The sequence below is a fragment of the Pipistrellus kuhlii genome, unplaced genomic scaffold (genome assembly GCF_014108245.1).
Source record: "Pipistrellus kuhlii isolate mPipKuh1 unplaced genomic scaffold, mPipKuh1.p scaffold_m20_p_3, whole genome shotgun sequence".
Classification (NCBI taxonomy): domain Eukaryota; kingdom Metazoa; phylum Chordata; class Mammalia; order Chiroptera; family Vespertilionidae; genus Pipistrellus; species Pipistrellus kuhlii.
Window position 1 is genome coordinate 109,295,291 of NW_023425529.1, and position 19,371 is coordinate 109,314,661.

The window sequence follows — 19,371 nt, forward strand, 5'->3', positions numbered from 1 at the left end:
AGAGCATATATATCATTTGTCAGTTATTTTCTGCCTTATCTGTTCCTGTAGAGCTTGAAATTTTTATCGTGAGAATGCATTACTTATATAGTTAAACATACCACACAAATATTAATATTATTAATATTATCCCCTCTCCTTGTTTGCTTTTCTTGTCCATTAAGTACAGCAATATGGGCTGACAATTTCTGAGATGAGATGACATTAACTATAATTGCTAACCTGCCTCCTACTTTCTACAAATAGCAGTTTCAAATAGCCCATGATAACATATAATAAGTCAATTGAAGCACTTCAAAGCCAGAGAGCAGTTGTGGTTGGATGTGGAATATAATGATTTGTGGTTGCACAGAATCTTTCATCTAAAAATTTAAAACTGCTTCACACTCGTCATTTCCCAGGCCCACGGCACCTTTCTGAGGCAGACACCGAGAACTGCCTGTGCAGTAGAAGTCACGGGAAGAATTAGAGATGGACTTCTTAAGACTTAACTTAGTCAACTACTTTTAATCACCCATCTAGCCTTTTATAACAGAGCAAGATGAACAGGGGCACTGAAAGAGTATACAGGACATTCAATAAACCACAGAATAACATTTATTAACCAAAAGTACTTTGTTTAGTAGACTGGCTAACAAAAATATGACTTGAAACCTATTACCAAACTTGTTTTCAGACTGTTTACCAAAGAACAGATCCCAGCATCCAAGAAAGCTAATGCCTTAATTTGCAAACCTACCTAAGTATAAACACAGTATCTTTCACTCCCCCCAAATTCTTATCATGTCACTTAATATAAATAAGCAAATTAGGGATGCAAGTATAGCTTATTTTAAATTAAGAAAGTTTTATATTTTATGCCCAAATCAAAATAATCCCCTCTTACATTTTACCACTTCCCTAAAGAGAAAACACAAACCTTGATCTTGGAGTCATTTTTGTTGGAGTTGGCAGACCTTCTGAAATTTTATATGGATTCTTCAGGGGTGATATATAGATGTTCCCTCCAGGAATCCGTAAAGGTGAACTAGAAAACTTGTAAGGGCTTCGAGGAATGTGAGGTATTGGCGATAAAGTAGGGGGCTATAGTAAAAGCAAAGAGGCAGATTACTTATTTCCTGTTTTAGTGAGACCCATTGCTTTATAATTAGATTTTCCCAATCAAAGGCTACTTTTAACATACCCTGGTGGAAGCATACTGCAAAATATTTGTCTTCAATCTTTGCATAAAGACCGAGTTATAGAATACTATAATAGAATCATACTCTTCTTCTCTGATCAAAACCCGTTTGAAAGTCTGAGGAAGAATAAAAACACTTGTTAAGATTAATTTGGGAATTTGTCTTTAGATTATCTTTTTTAATAGTTCATAATATTTTTTAACAGTAAGAAACACATATTATAAAGAAAAAAATAATCTAAAAAAGCCTGGACATGGATTATTATAGGGATATAGTATTTTTTATTAACTTTATAATGTAAATTTGGATATTAAAAAGCATTACTTTTCTAATTACATTTTACTAACAAATAATTAACCAATAATATAAAGGCAAAAAATTAATATGTGACTTTATATAATAAGATCAGAATTTATTATCTAATTAATAACTGAAGTTATTCATATTATAGATATGAACCTATCCCAAAAAAATCTTACTATGGAAGATTACCTACCTCTTGAACAGCATGAGGAAGATCCTTGTAAGCTGTGACAATGATTTTGAATTTAAGGTCTATATTCTTCACTTTGCATATGCCGTACATAGAACACATCATGATCTAATAAATAAATGTGACGTAAAAATAGTCAGAATTTTATAACATGATTGTTTTCTAAAAAGCATTTATCTTTCTTTTTAACCTTAAAAATTGAAATTTAATTTCCTACAAGGTTATCTTTTCCCATCCTGAGTTCAGTTTGAAATCTATGTGAAGTGTTTAACCCAAATTGTATTTAAAGAACAAAACACAAATAGCCAACTCTCGAATATTAAGAACTGATCATTTGGTTTATAAATAACCCTAACTTTTGCTCCTATCCCTTAGATATTTTGCAGAAGATGAAAACTGAAATTGGAATCAGTTCACTCTATAAGTAGCACTTAATAACAAACAAACAAACAAACAAAAAAACTAGGTATGAAAAAGGTTCATATTATCAGGTAAAATAATATTTAATACAACTTGATGGTAATGGTAAGGGGAATGTACTAACTGAAAGAGGACAGCAGCAAATACGTTGTACTGTTGAAACTCTTAGGTTTCCTAATTTGGGTGCTGGTTATACAGGTGCGTTTAGGTGAGAATTTACGTTAAGATGCACCCTTATGGAATTTTCTACATGCATATGACAGTCCAAGTAAAAGTATTTTTAAATGCAAAAATAAGATTTAAAAGGATTCCCTGTGACTTTAAAACATCAAACTTCTTAAATTTGTATAAATGTTATTGCCTAATTTAAGTACTCATATTTTCTGCAACATTCTGTTCACATCTACTATTGCCAAGAATACCTATTCATCATTCCTTGCTCAGCATTCAACCAGCCCCAATCCTACTATTCCTCCCATTAGAAGGCCATCTAGTATCCTCTCTGCTGATTCCTATTTTTCTCCTACTCCAACACTTTACCTAAGGCGCCTCTCATAAAAATGTTTTTTAGTCTAGATACCCAATTTCTTTGGAAATTCTTAGCAATACTGTTCATATCTTTCTAAACAGTAGAGAAGGAGTAGAACCAAAAGGCAACAGATACCTACTTTAAAAAATCCAACATAATAGAATGTATACATCCAAATAAAATTTGGTAAGATATACATATCTGTAGGTTATAATTTATACAATAATTCACCTTTTGTTCAAAACACTTTTACTGAGAACATTATTGCCAACTTTATAGAAATAAAAAATTATAAGGTAACATCTCTCTCTATATAAAACCCTAATATGCAAATAGACCAAACAGCGACACACTGAACAACTGAACAACCAATCGCTATAATGTGTGCTGACCACCAGGGGGTGTGCACGGAACATGGTGGGCGTCAGCTGTGGTGGAATGGTGGAGCAGGTAAATGAGGGCTCCAGACCAAGACAGGACACCAGTTGCCGTCATCAGGGCGAGCCTCTGGTGGTTTCTGAAAAGTCTTTGCTCCTGCGCACCATGATCCTGCTCAGTGCTTGCACCTGCGCTGGCCCTTCGCACCTGCTGCTGGCACTGGAGCTGATGCTTGCACCCACAACCAGCACCAGAACCACCGCTCACACCCACTGCTGGCTGCCGGCCCCAATTGCCTGAGGACTTCTCCACCTCCACCTCCCCCTGCAGCTGCCACTTGCATCTGCTGCTGGCACCAGCCCCAATTGCTCTGTGCCATCACTGGGTGTGAGTGGGACCAGAGCCATCAGCACATGGTAGTGGTGGGGGCAGGAGTGGGGCTGCTGGAAGAGAGAAGAGAGGGAACTGGGGGCCATGGTGAAAGGGGCCGGGCAGGGGCGCGGAGGATGGGCACAGCTTCAAGACCCACAGTTTCTTTCAGGGTGCATCAATTTGTGCAGTGGGCCCCTAGTTATAATTGTATTTAAAAAAAAAAAAACCACCCAGATATATAAATCAGAAAAATTTATCAGACACAAATTGCCTGCCTGCCTTCCTGATTGCTCCTAACCGCTCTGCCTGCCAACCTGATCACCCCCTAAACACTCCCCTGCCAGCCTATGAATGCCTAACTGCTCCCCTGCCAGCCCGATCGTCCCCAACTGCCCTCCCCGAACGCCCCGATCACCCCCAAATGCCCTCCCTTGCATATTCCCTCTTTATTAGATAGGGTTTTTTTCTTTAGCATATTGGACAATCCTAACTGGTTTGACTCAGAGGATGGAGCATTGGCCTGCAGACTCAAGGGTCCCAAGTTCGATTCTGATCAAGGGCATGTACCTTGGTTGAGGGCACATACCCAATGGGGAGTGTGCAGGAGGCAGCTGATAGATGTTTCTCTCTCACAGATGTTTCTAGCTCTCTATCCCTCTCCCTTCCTCTCTATAAAAAAAATAAATAAAATATATATTTTTTAAAAAGAAACATTTAAGATTTCTCTATTCTGCCTGACTGTGTGACACAATGGTTGAGACCCCAGGCTGCCACTGCTGGAAGGGGATCGTGCCCTGGCCAGCCTGAGACCCCAGCCCAGGCTGCATCTCAGCCTGGCTGGGCATCTCGAGGTGGGGGTGTGCGGCCCTAGCCCAGGCTGCCACCAATGTCCCGAAGATCACAGGGGTGCACGGCCCTGCCTGTCTGAGACCCCAGCCCAAGCTGTCACCATGGCAGGGGAATTGCCCGGTGCTGGTCCACAGCCCCAGCCCAGGCTGCTGCTGCTGGCTTGAAGATCACACTGTGGCGTAGGAGTTCCAGCCCAGCCTGCCTGAGGCCCCAGCCCAGGATGCCGCCACGGGATCGTGCTTTGGGTGTGAGGCTCTGCGGCCTGAGACCCCAGCCCAGGCTGCCGCTGCTGGCCAGGATCACGGTGGGCGCTGTGCCTCCCAGCCGGACACCCTGGGCTGCCGCCGCTGCTGGGCCGGGATCGCGGTGTGAGGGGCAGGTGCCTCCCAGCCGGACACCCTGGGCTGCCGCCGCTGGGCGGACTTGGGGACTCCGGAGGGGCTAGGAGGACTTGGTGCTGCCATCTTGTGGCTATGGGTGCCGCCATTTTTGTCACGGAGTGATGGTTATTTGCATAGTACTCTTTTATTAGATAGGATGAAATGAAATCTAGCTTACCACAACACAGAAAACCCTCTGATAAACAATTTCTTCAGTGACTTTTACATATAAGATCTTTCAGGTCATTAAGTAAGTAAAGTTATTGAAATACACTCAAGCTCTAATTTGTAAGAATTACGAGGAAAACTCTAAAAGATAGCCAGTAAGTAAATATATACTAAGTTTACTAAACTGATCTAGCTATTTGAACTTGATCTTAAGAATCAGTATATATAATAGTTAACAAATGCGCAGGAGAAAGGAAGATGAAGGGCATTCTTTTCTTACCTGATCCAAGTGCCTGTCTCTCATGAGTTCATACTCATTTTGCAGTGTGTGCTGGAAAAGGGTCCAGATGATGTGTTCTAGTTCTGGGTGGTCAGACAGAAGACGTGCACATAGTGTGTTTAGGCGAAGATATGCTAGTCGGTACACTTGAAGAGACAAGTGGAATTAGTTAGGTTTAGCGTTCATCTTGAATTATCAGTGGATTTAAAAAAAACCCCACACATTAAGTGGCTATAACCATATGCTGTTAATTAGAATGTTAACAATAATTACACTTCTACCACTCTTCCCCTTATGAATAAATGATTCCTAGTCTTAGCATAGTGCTAGGTAAAATAATACTTGCTGAATTGATTATTACAGCATAAAATTGAGGCAGAGTGGAAGGTAAAAGAAAGATCATAAGATATTATGGATTAGAATCTAATCATTAGATAAACCACATAGGGTTTGTTTCAGTTCCATTGGTAACGGCTCATCACAGATGTTGGGAATTCTATTAGTATTCAAAAGGGAACATTATTTTTAAAAATGGAATTTTCAGTCTTAAATTTTCCAATCCTAAACACAAAGTATATTTATCTATAAAATGCCAATGGAGCATACACTGTTGAAAAAATGGTAGACTTGTACCACTAAGGGGTAACATGGCTATGATATAAACTTTATTTAGAGATTACTGTGTTAAAAATACTACAGGAATACAGGTTGGAGAAAAGGAATCCACAAAACTGAATTTTTCTCCATCTAGTTTAAATATGAATAGTCCTGATTTTAAATATACCATTAAAAGACTTGCATAAGGTAATCAGAATATTTTAGTTAACAATTTATCCCAGTAGTTCTCAAATTTTAGTGCGCATCAGACTTGCAAAGAGTGCTTGTTAAAACAAGATTTTTTTTAATTTTTTTTTTGCTTCATCCTAGAGTTTCTGATTAAGTAGTTTATTTTGATTTCTACAGCTTTCTAGGTAAGTTGGACTCTGCTTGTTGGGGACTATACTTTGGAACCACTGCTTTTGTAAGAGCTGTCTTATAATATTTCGGACTTTACTAAATCAGAAAAAATGTTTAACACAGAGTAATGTGGCTTTTCACTTTCCTTTAAAGAGCCCCAAGTGTGCGTACACTTGTGTGTTTAAACACATGCACAGACATACAAACCAACTTCCCTGTACTACCATCACACACGATCAGAGTGCTATACGAGCTGGTTATTAGGAAATGTACCTGTACTAGGGCACAGCACATTGTGTTCTCTCATATACATCGGAACACCTGAACATGCACACCTGAACAGCAAAAGCAATATCAGGAGCAAGTATTTCCAAACATAAATTTGAAATCATAACAAAAGCAGCAACAATAACATTTTTCTATGTGCTTACTATGTACTAGGCACCGTTGCAAGTATTTTATGTATTAATTCATTTAATTCTTTCAAAAAACCTGTAAGGTAAATTATTATAATTATAAGGTAGATTATCATTTTTATGTTACAGATGAGGAAACTGAGGCATAGAGAATATTAAGTGTGCCATGGTCACACCTAGTAAGCAGAAGAACCGTGATTTGAACCTACTCAGCCTGGTTTCAGAGTCCATGCTCTTGAAAGTAATCACCTACTAACCTTTTTTGTAAAAGAGTGAGAGGGAGGTAGATTTCAATGGCTTCTGAGTCTGGAAGGCTGAGGTTGCTTGTGCCTCTGCATTTGCAGTAGAATTTACACGTGTAGTTGACCCTTTTTTCTTTGGGGATCTTAAAGGAGAAAGATACCTGGATATATTCAAAGGAAAAGTCTTCATATATGTTTGTTAAAAACCTCTTTCTCTCCCTTACCCATTTTCCTCCCTCCCTCTATCCCTCTCCCTCCTCCCCCGCCTCACACACAGTTGTACACATGTATCCAAACACACCTTGTATATTTAATCTGTTGTTCTATTATTCCTTGAGCATTTATATATATTTATATAAATATATAAAAATTATATATATTTAATTATATAATGAAAAATATAGCTTAATAGGTAAACTAAGTTTGTCATTATCATTCTAACTCTTTAATAAATGGCTTTTCCAAGGAATTACTGCCATTTTGGAAAAAAACAAAACACTACATAGTATATATGTTCAATTTTAATAATTATAGTGGGATTGAGATCACAACTTAAAATGACAAGTTATTATACTAAAATAGTATTGTCATTTTTCTTTCCTCTTAAAAAATGTCTCAATAACTATGGTTCATATCTGTACATGTATATATACCCAACTAAATTATTTAATTCAGATTTCTATGAACTAATACTTTAGATGAAATTACAAGGCAAGATTTACACCTGTATATTAAATACAGGATGGGGCAAGAGTAAGCTTATAGTTGTTCACATGGAAAATAAAACAATAATAAAGAAATAATAATACAAGAATAAACTCATGTTTTTGTGTACTCAAAAATATAAACCTAATTTTCCCCATCCTGTATGTCAATTTTTTAATTTTTTTTTTTTTTTGTTAATCCTCACCTGGGGATATTTTTCCATTGTTTTTTAGGGAGAGTGGAAGAGAGAGGAAAAGACAGAGAGAAACATTGATTTTAGAGAAACACATAAACGTTGCCTCCTGCATGAACCCCAACCAGGGCCCTGGCTGGGGAGGAGCCAGCAACCAAGGTATGTGCCCTTGATTGGAGTCAAACCCGGGGCTCTTTGGTCCACAGGCCAACGCTCTATCCACTAAGTAAAACTGGCTAGACTCGCACATGTGTCAAACACAAGGCCCGCGGGCCAAATCCGTCCAGCCAGGCCTTGCAATGTGGCCTGCACCGCGCTGTCATCACTGCACTCTGCTGCATTTCCATCACAATGACAGTTTATGACTGTTCAGTAAACCATTCGGCCCGCGATTTAGGCTTGATTTTAGATTTTGGCCCCTTCTCTGATTGAGTTCGACACCCCTAGGCTAGAGCAAACCTCAATTTCTGACATTGTACTACTATGTGTTGCCCTTTATTTTATAGGATAATACAAGTCCACTTTCTAATTTTACGTTAGTAGCTAAGAAATAATTCTGAACAGGAAGTAGGATTTGCACTTTACCATGGATGTTTCTACTTCATGCAATATACTAACTAATACACTAGGAAAAGGGAATAACCATCATAATGATTTCATAAGTACCAGATCTAATCTATTATCATTTCACTATCCTATATAATAAAAGCCTAATATGCTATGTCTGGTCATCCAGTCGGCCGTTAAAACAATCAAAGCAAAATATGCTAATTATATGCTAAGGCCACTCAGCCACTTGCTATAATATGCACTGACCACCAGGGGTAAGACAGTCAACTGGTTGACCAATTGCTATGATGTGCATTGACCACCAGGGGCAGAGATCCAACAGGTAGGTTAGCTTGCTCCTGTGGTCTGGCTGATCAGGAATGAGCGAGATGGGTCGGACATGCCCTGGAGCCCTCCCTGGAGCCCTCCCACGGTCCCTCCCTGGCTGGCCAGCCCTGGTCGGCCCCAATTAGGATTGGTCGAGAAGGGGTTTGACATGCCCTGGAGCCCTCCTGTGGTCCCTCCCCAGCCCCAATTATGCATGCACTGGTGGGATCCTAGGCCTGGCCTGCACCCTCTCACAATCTGGGACCCCTAGGAAAACGTCAGAGAGCCAGTTTTGGCCCCATCAGGTCACTCCCAGACACAGAGCTCAAGCCTGGCGAGCGCTGCTGTGGTGGCGCCAGCCTCTTCTGATTGAGACAGACTGGGCGTGAGCCTAAGGCAGGCTCAGTGGGGCTGGGATGAACAGGAGTGGCAGGAAGGAGGTGTAGGCGGTATTGGACTTTGGGTTTTGGCCTGATCCCTACAGGCTACCCCATCTATACATGAATTCATGCATCAGGCCTCTAGTGTGTGTGTGTGTGTGTGTGTGTGTGTGTGTGTGTGTGTGTGTGTGTGTGTGTGTGTGTGTATGTGTGTGTATGTATATATATATATATATATATATATATATATATATATATATGTATGCCTAAGAGACCAAATGACTGGTCACTATGACGTGCACTGACCACTAGGGGGCCGATGCTTAATGCAGGAGCTGCCCCTGGTGGTCAGTGCACTCCCACAGCCAGCCTCCTGCAGTCCCTTCCCTTAGCCAGCTAACCTCCCATGACCCCTCCCCAGCCGGCCAGATTGCCCTGATTGCCAGCCAGGCTGAGGGACTTCACCTGTGCAGCAATTTGTGCACTGACTCTCTAGTCCACATGTGTCAAACACAAGGCCCGCGGGCCAAATCCGTCCCGCCAGGCCTTGCAATGTGGCCCGCACTGCGCTGTCATCACTGCACTCCGCTGCGTTTCCATCACAATGACAGTTTATGACTGTTCAGTAAACCATTCGGCCCGCGATTTAGGCTGGATTTTAGATTTTGGCCCCTTCTCTGATTGAGTTCGACACCCCTACTCTAGTCTAACAATATTGTATAATGACTGAACTTGGTTAGAATTTAGTCTCCTTTGAGTTCTGGGTGCACACATTCAATTACTTACTGGACCTTACTACTTGAATCTCAAAGTGGAGTTCTTGATTCTCCCCCTCCCCACCCCACCCTATTTCTCCCATCTCAATAAATGACTCTGCATTACATGCAGTTTCTTAAGTCAGAAACTAGGAGTTATTTCTAATTTATCTCTTTTCTTAGTTCTTCAAACCCAATGAAACACCGAGTCCTATTAAATCTTCCTCTAAAATACATCCAAGATCTTTCCATTTATTTCTCTCTATTGACTGACATACTTTAGACCATGCCACCTATATCTCTCACTTGGACTATTGAAATTATATCCAAACTGGTCTTTCTACTTTCTTCCTTGCACCTTTTCTTTCCCTCCTCCAACCCTACCAGCACTTTAAACAGCAGCCAGAAAGTGGCCCTGAGTGGGGAGGGGGAGAAGTATAGCAAGCTGTAACCCTGCTTAAAACTTTAACGCTTTCCCATTGCCATTCAAAACCCAAACTCCTTCCTATGGGAACATAGCCCGAGTTTAGTACAACCTCAATTTGTACTAGTCTCCTCTTGCTCACTTTACTCCAGCCACTGAGATTTCTTTCCGTTCCTAAGACCAGAAAAGTGTGATCTGCTCTAGGGCCACTCCACTTGCTGTCCGCTCTGTCTGGAATGCATGCCATGCAGATTTTTGCCTGGCCAGCACCCACTTGTCCTTGAGTCTCAGGTCAAACTTCATCAGAGAAAGCTTCCCTAAACATTCTATCCCTCTCATTTTCTTTCTTTCACCATGCTCTTATTATTTTCATTTCAGAACTTATTGTACTCTAAAATCATCCCAGGTATTAGATGACATGTTCACTGTCTATTTCCTTCCTCCAGAATGTAAGCTCTAGGAGTGGAAAGATCTAGTCCACCTTATTCGCCTTTGTATTCCTACTGCTAGAACAACTCTTGACAAATGCCTTGTTATATGAAAGAAAAGATAAGGCTTGACTTACTTATATTAATGTATTATCTAGCAAATAAATTTATATGTGAAGGCAGAGGGTCCATATGCTAGACATACAAGCTAGCAGGGAATCAGGGAATCGACATCCCTGGAAAATAGTGTCTGCTAATCGGGGACACTGTAATGTCAATGCTTACAGAGAACTCAACAGAAACATAACATTTCTATGAAAAGCAGTGCATTTGGAATGTTTAAAAACATGGGCTTTGGAGTCAGATTGCTTGGGTTTGATTTCTGTGGACTTTTGGCAAGTTACCTTATTGATCTAATTCCTGTTTTATAGGTAACCAAGGCTGATAGCAGTATCTGCTACCTTACAGGGCTGTTGGGAAGATTAAATAGGAAAAAAAGAAGAAAGAATCTGAAGTACTTAGGCAACTGTTCAGCACACAGTGACCCCTCAGTAAATGTTAGCTATTGCTTTCTTCTTCCATCATTATCATACATTTATCAACTGTTTTAATCTCATATGCCACTCTAGGCCCTGTGCCTATCCCATGCTTCACTCCAAATGCACTGATCTAACTCCCTGTAAAACGTTTCCTGGCTATTAAGCTTTGAAATTCATGCCATTTCTGACTCCTGGAACACTTTTCTGTCTCCTCCATCCTCTCCAGTTTACATGTTGAAATCCTATTCAATCTCTAAGGGCTATTAAATTGGTATCTTTGTCATGAAAACTGTCCTCATTACACCAAACCTGAGTGATTTCGGTAGCATTTTGTACCACCTTAATTATATGACCTTTAATTGAGTTATGCATTCTATATTCTTTCTTCTTTTATTTTATTTTATATTTTATTGATTTTTTACAGAGAGGAAGGGAGAGAGATAGAGAGCTAGAAACGTCGATGAGAGAGAAACATTGACCAGCTGCCTCTTGCACACCCCCTACTGGGGATGTGCCCGCAACCAATGTACATGCCCTTGACCAGAATCGAACCCGGGACCTTTCAGTCCGCAGACCAACGCTCTATCCACTGAGCCAAACCGGTTTCGGCTATATTCCTTCTTTTTGAAAGCAACAGTGTTCTTATTCAAAATTCTAATCCCTAGAGCTTTACTATATAGTATCTCACATTATACTATGCTCAAATCCATTTGTAGGTCAAATAGATAACACAAAATATATTCAGCTTACATATCTGCTGCAGTGTGATTATTCTGGAGAGGAAGGTTGAGAGTACAAGCAGATTCAAGGTTGTCACCTGGTCCTTCTCGGTCCTTTGCTTGTTTAATAAGATCAAATAAAGGTGAATCCTATATGAAACAAAATGATATTAAAACAACATTGGTAAGTATGATTTTCCCATTTACATATCAAAATAATATTTTTGACATGGTCAGCACTAATGTAGAAGTCAGAATGAGATCTTTAAAAAATATATTTTTATCGAGTTCAAAGAGTAAGACAGAGGGAGAGAGAGAGAGATAGAAATAACAATGACAAGAGAGAATCATTGATTGGCTGGGGATTGAGCCCGCAACCTAGCCATGTGCCCTGACTGGGAATGGAAATGACTTCCTGGTTCACAGGTTGATGCTCAATCACTGAGCCACACTGGCCACGCTCGGAATGAGAACTTGTTTTCCACTTTGAAAATACCAAGTGTCAATTTTAGTATTATTAAAAAAAAAAAAAAAAAAAAAAAAAAAAAAAAAAAAAAAAAAAAAAGGACTAGGAAAATGTATATATATCTTTAAATGTTTATATTAGTAAAGAAATTTTAAGTTAGAAAAAAAAAGACAGAAAAAAACTAAGAAGGTAAAAAAAAGGAAATAGTGAAGATATAAGCAGAATTTAATGAAACTGAAGAAAAAGATAAAATACGGTTTGATCAACATGCCTAATAATCGGTTATTTGAAATAATAAAACGAAATAAACTAGCAGGATCATTGACTAAGAAAAAGAGACAGATAAAGAGTATTAATAACAAAAAGTGGGACCTTCATTAAAAAGATTAGAAAGATAATAAGGAATTGTTATGAATAATTTTATGTCAATATATTAGAAATCTTACATCAAGTGGACAATTCCACAAAAACATAAATGAGCAAAACTCAAAAAAAAAAAAAAAGAAATAACATAACCTCAATAATCCTACAAACTATTAAATAATTGAATCAGTAATTTAAAATTTTGGCTTCGGAGAGCTTATCAATAACACACTGACTACCAAGAATAGCATTAAGTACTTTGTATTTCCTTCTCACAACAAATTCTAGGAGAAAAGTACTATTTTTTTCCCACTGTTATTTTACAAGTGAAGAAAGGTGGGCTAAGAGTACATTGCCCAAAGTCACAGTTAGAAAGAGGTGGATCCAGCACTTGGCACCAAGTTTTTTGATGCCAGAGCCTTTGTTTTTACCCATATACTACAGTTTCTAATCTAATGAAGAAAATAAATGGTTAAAAATCTCAATACAGAGTGATACGTTGCACAGGCTGTCATACAAATCAAGAGAGGGACAACTAATCCAAATAAGGGCTTCCTGGAAGAGATTATACTTGATTTGAGTCCTAAAGAAAAAAGTTATTTTAAATAAAATAAGTCAGAAAAATTTCACATAGCTTACTTGTAACTTTGATAGGATTGTTTTGATAAGTAAATAAGATAAGTGCAAAATACGCAGGACTACCACCTGGGGCATAAACTCTTAAGACTAAAATAATTTGTACCATAAAATAAAACATATAATAGATTGCATAGCAAAGAAAGAATGAGAGATAAACTCAATGAAGGATTTTAAGCAGGTGACTAACAGGAAACAGGAAGGACTTTCAAGAGTTCTTAAAATCTCAGTGCCTCCTGTATAATGAACACTCAATATATATTTCCAAAATGTTATATAACATAGTTATATCATGGGTTAAGTTAAATACAGCAAAAGAAAAAAAAAACTGATATAATTTGCTTTCTAACTGATACTAAATATCAACTGTGGCTGCTGGCCTCTAAGATAACCCCAATAATTCCTGCCACTAGGTATTTACCACCCTCACATAGATCCCTCCTATACTGTACCAAAGTTAGTCTGTGTAGTCAATGGCATACAGCAGGAATGATGGTATGTTATTTCTAAGATTAGCTTATAAAAACCTGCATTTTTCATCGTGGGCACTTTCTCTCTCTAGGATCTCCTGCTTTGGGGAAAACAGCTGCCATGTACTGAGAAGTTCACATGGCAAACAAATGAAGTCTCTGGACAACAGCCAGTTGAAGAAACGAGGGCTACCAACATTCATCTGAGTGAACCTGGAAGCAGATTCTCCAATTCCAATAAGGCCTTAAACTGACTACAGCCTTGGTTGCAAACTTGAGGATCTCTTCTGACAGAATCAGAGCCAAAACCATAGGGTGAAGCCACCCCCAGATTCCTGATCTTAAGAAATTGTGGGAGATAATAAATGTTAGTTGTTTTAAGTTGCTAAGTTTTAGGAAAATTTCTTACACAGGATAATTAATAGAGCAACTGTTTTGTTTTTGTTTTTAACTGTAAAGAAAATATTTAATGGCATGTTTAATTTTTGGAAATTTATGTATTCATATCTATAGCATTGTTTTCATCCAGACTAAGATAGCAGTTATCCTCTTGGACTCAGCCACGCTGTCTCATGTCATTATGTATCTACTTAATTAACTGTCAGCATAATCATTCTTTGGACAATACTCCACTCTATTTTGCCACTTAATCTTGTGAAGGAAACCAGACTCTGTAATCAAGATTAGTATAAATCACACTGAATAATGTGATAGAAAAAGTAGAAGCTATTCTATGCCTATTCTACATCTATCATAATTAAATACATTTCTAAAGCAAGCATGAACTTTTCCAGAGAGTAAAAGACTTAAAAGGCTAGTTAAGCCAAGGTGATCTTAAAAGATAATTTGGTCATCCAACAAGCTGTCCAGTGCTAGTACAAGGTGTCCAGTGCTAGCAGAAAAATTAACAATAGGGAAAGTGGAAGACAGGAATTGCTATTGTTTTCTGGGTATTTTAAGAATTGTTATTGGACTTAACATTACAGGAAATGTTTTGTACTATTCTAAGCCAAATCATTATGAGACCATTTTGACTTGCAAATGGAAACCAGAATACAAATTTGGAGCAGGCCTTGACCTTTCTGACAGTTCTTCCTATTAACTTCACTACTTAATATTGATATTCCTCAGGATCCTCTTGCCAGTATGTATGGTTGAACCACTATCATGGCTTTAATTATACCTATATTACTCCTAAGTCTACATTTATGACTACAACTACTCTTTTAAGTTTCAGATCCATTATTTCCAACTAGAGACCTCAGGTCTGCATGTATGTACATATGGCAACATTTCAAATACTAATATGATCAAACATTAACATGAATTCATTACCCTCATCACCAATAAGATATGGCCCTTTGGTTAACTGTGTTATAACTACCTGATCACCCACAGTACAAATCTTAGAATTGTTCTCACTTACATCTAGGCACCAAATCTTTGATTCATGCTTTTATTTTAACTTATTTATGTCTTTATGTTTCAAATTGGTTTCTTATAGATAGCACAAGAAATTAATTTTTTCTCAGTTTAATTTAATCTCTGTCTTTTAATTGAGGTGTTTAGACCACTTACATTTACATATTAATATGGTTAGTTTAAATCATACATCTATTGGTCTCACCTATCTCTGTTCCCTTTTTAACAAAGTATAAAAACAAATCAATGGAAAAGGAATAGACTTTACAAAAAAAATGGTGCTAAAACAACTGAATATCTATAGGCAAGAAATGGAAGAAAAGAGAGAGGAGAGAGAGAGGAAAAAAGAAAGAAAATGAATGAACCTTGTACAAAAATAAACTGAAATAGTACATAGACTTAAATATAAAAAAATAAATCTATAAAACTTTTATTTAAAGCACAGGGGAGAGTCTTTAGGACCTAGTTCTTAGAGTTGACACTAACACATGATCCAAAAACAAAAACACACAAAAAAAACACACACACACACAACAACCTGATAAACTAGACTTTGTCAAAATTAAAAACTTTTCCTATAAGAAAGACAATGTGGAGAGGATAAAAAAGAATCTACTAAAAATAATCATTTGTAAACTATATACTAAATAAAAGGCCAGTATCTAGAAGATATAAAGAATTCTCAAAACCTAATGAGTAAAAAAAAAACTAACAAGCCAGAATGACTTCCAGTCAAGATAGCAGAGCAGTTAAACGCTATGCTCACCTCCTCCCATGACCACACTCAACAATTATAGATAAATTATAGAACAGTCACTCTGGAGAACCATCTAAATACCAGATGAACCAAATTCCTATAACTAAAGATAAAAAGAAGAAACCACATCGAGACTGATAAGAGGGTGGAGATGAAAAACAGGCAGGTACCACACTCACGTGTGGCAGTAGAGAATCAGGAGTAATATCCTGGTGGCAGAGGTCCGCCTGAGAAGTGAGGGGTCCCAGCCCCACACAGGGATCCTCAGCCCAGAGTACCAGCGCCAAGCAGAGTAGTTCCCACAACATCTGGCTGTGAAAATCAGGAGGAGCTCTGTTTGGGAGAGGTGGAGGGCGGCTGGAAACCCAGGCATCCATTTCCTGGGTCTGCACACAGACTCACTCACACTCAACCAGCGCTCCAAAGATGGAAACACACCAGGCACTATAATTTTGCAAGTACAGGTCTTTTACCTCCTTGGTTAAATTTAGTAAAAAGTTTTGTACAGAAAAATAAGCCATCAGCAAAATGAAAAGGGAAACCACTGAATGAGAGAACATATTTACCAATGATACATCTGACGAGGGGTTAATTAACAAAATATATAAACACTTATACAATTCAATACCAAAAAGACGAAAGACCAAATTAAAAAATAAGCAAAGGACCTAAATAGACACTTCTCCAAAAAGGACATACATATGGTCAATAGACATATTAATCATCAGAGAAATGCAAATTAAAACCACACTGAGATATCACCTTACTCCTGTCAGAATGGCTATAAGCAATAAATCAACAAACAACAAGTACAGGCAAGAATGTGGAGAAAAAGGAAGCCTTGCGCACTGTTGGTAAAAATATAGACTTGATGCATCCACTGTGGACAATAGTATGGAGTTTCCTTGAAAAATTAAAAATGGACCTGCCTTTTGACTCAGCAATCCCTCTTTTAGGATTATATTTGAAGAAACCCAAAACATTAATTTGAAAGAATATATGCACCTCTATGTCCATTAAAGTTATTATTTACATTAGCCAAGATCTGACTATAGCACAAGAGCCCATCAGTAGATGAGTAGATAAAAAAAGCTGCAGTCCATATGCACAATGGAACAACACTCAGCCATAAAAAGCAGCATGGATGGACCTGGAGATTATCACGTTATGAGAAATAAGCCAGTCAAAGAAAGACAGATACCATATGATATCACTTATATATGAAATCTAATATAAGCAAAATAAGCTGATGAACTAAATAGAAACAGAGGCACAGATACTTGGGACAGACTGACAACTATCAGAGGGGAGAGGGACTAGGGGCTGGATGATAGAAAATGAAGGGATTAAGCAAAAACAATCCACATATCTATGTTTAACACATAGACACAGACAACAGTGTGGTGATAGCTAGAGGAAAAGGGAGGTGGGGTAGGTGGAGGTGGGCAAAGGGGCTGTCTACAGGAGAACCACATCAGACTGAAAGACACACAGAATTAAAGCAAAGAGATGGAAAAAGACAACAACAACAAAACTGGAATAGTAAAGCTTACATCAGCCAAAATAGACTTTAAATAAAGGCTATAATAAGAGACAATAAGAATATTTCATTATGATAAAGGTATCAATCCTATAAGAAGATACAAACTGATAAGCATTTATGCATACAATTTAGAAGAATCTAAATACAGAAAGAAAACATTGATGGACATAAAGGGAGAGATTAACAGTAATTGTAGCACACTTTAATACACATTAGCATCAATCAATCAACAAGGAAACAATGGCCTTAAATGACACATTAGATCAAAAAGATTTGTTATGTTTAGAGAATTATACCCAAACAAGCATAATATATACTTTATTTTCAAGCACACATGGAACATTTTCCAGGATAGACCAAATGTTAGAACACAAAATAAGCCTCAATAACTTTAAGAAATCTTACCAAGCATCTTCTCCAATCACAATGGTATAAAACTAGATATCAATTACAATGGGGAAAAATGAAAAACACACACATAGAAGCTAAATAATATGCCACTAAACAATGAATGGATTGAAAATGAGGTAAGGGCCCTAATTGGTTTGGCTCAGTGGATAGAGTGTTGACCTGCAGACTGAGGAGTCCCAGGTTCAATTCTGGTCAAGGGCATGTACCTTGGTTACAGGCACATTCCCAGTAGGGGATATGAAGGAGGCAGCTGATCGATATTTCGCTCTCATTGATGTTTCTAACTATCCCTCTCCCTTACTCTCTGTAAAAAATAAATAAAATTAAAATTTAAAAAATGAGATAAGAGAAGAAATTAAAAGATATTGTGAGACAAATCACACACACAGGTCCCAAAAAGTCCCAAAATCTATGAGACAAAGCCAAAACAGCTCTAGAAGGAAAATTCATAGCAATACAGGCTTGCTGCACAAAACAAGAGTAATCTCAAATAAACTATCTAACATTACAACAAAAAGAACTAAAAATTAAAAAACAAAAAGTAAAGTAAGCCCTAAGTTAGTAGAAAGAAAAAATAAAGATCACAGTGGAAATAGATAAAATAGAGTATAAAAAAATCAATGTAACCAAGGGCTGATTCTTTGAAAAGATAGTAAATAAAATTGATAAACCTTTAAACAGACTCATCAAGAAAAAAGGAAAAAAAAAGACCCAAATAAAATCAGAAATAAAAGTGACAACTGACACCATAGAAATACTAAGATTATCCATTATTACCAGAGTACATATATGGAGACAGCAGTTATCAATGGAATGGACATTGGAAAAACTTTCAGCAAGAGTGATATCGTAATCATTGGAGAAGTGAGCTTGCAGAAAACCATTATAAACGTAGAAAAATCTTTGACCAAATGAACAATTCTATGTCAACAAACCAGACAATAGAGAAGAAATGGGTAAGTTCCTTAAAACATACAATCTTCCATAACTGAGTAAAAAAAAAACAAAGTCTGAAACAACTGGTGACTACTAACAAAATCAAAATAATAATAAAAAAAATCTCTCAACAGCCGAAACTGGTTTGGCTCAGTGGATAGAGCATCGGTCTGCGGTCTGAAAGGTCCCAGGTTTGATTCCAGTCAAGGGCATGTACGTTGGTTGTGGACACATCCCCAGTAGGAGATGTGCAGGAGGCAGCTAGTCCATGATTCTCTCTCATCGATATTTCTAGCTATCTATCTCTTCCCCTTCCTCTCTGTGAAGAATCAATAAAAAATACATTTTTTAAAAAATCTCCCAACAATTAAAAGTTCTGGACAAGAGGGCTTCACAAGTGAACTTTATTAAACATTCAAAAATTAACAACTTCCCTTCTACAATACTGAAGAGAAAGGAAGGCAGCAGGTCTGAGGGGAACTGGTGCTCTTAGTGTGTGGGAGCAGCGGGAGTGGGGCTGCCAGCAGACAGGGGACCGGGGGCTGGGAGGGCACAGAGGATGGGCCAAGACCCTCCCTTGTACACACTACAGCCTTGCCGCCCACAGTTCCTTTCAGGGTGCACAAATTTGTGCACTGGGCCCCTAGTTAGATATAAGTATCTTTAAGGTCCTAACCTAGATG

At 38.1% G+C, this 19,371-nt stretch overlaps 1 protein-coding gene across 2 annotated transcripts in view; it reads right to left on the reverse strand.

Moving 5' to 3' along the window:
• The window catches only part of RB1 (RB transcriptional corepressor 1), a 152,568-nt gene that overhangs the window by 8,129 nt on the left and 125,068 nt on the right, over positions 1-19,371 (reverse strand). For both annotated transcript variants that reach the window (XM_036455243.2, XM_045588665.1), the window contains 6 exons: positions 11,716-11,834; positions 6,681-6,826; positions 5,051-5,196; positions 1,678-1,782; positions 1,184-1,297; positions 920-1,083 (listed from right to left, as the gene is read on the reverse strand). In XM_036455243.2, coding sequence (XP_036311136.1) covers positions 920-1,083; positions 1,184-1,297; positions 1,678-1,782; positions 5,051-5,196; positions 6,681-6,826; positions 11,716-11,834 — 794 coding nt within the window. The remainder of the gene's footprint in view (positions 1-919; positions 1,084-1,183; positions 1,298-1,677; positions 1,783-5,050; positions 5,197-6,680; positions 6,827-11,715; positions 11,835-19,371) is intronic.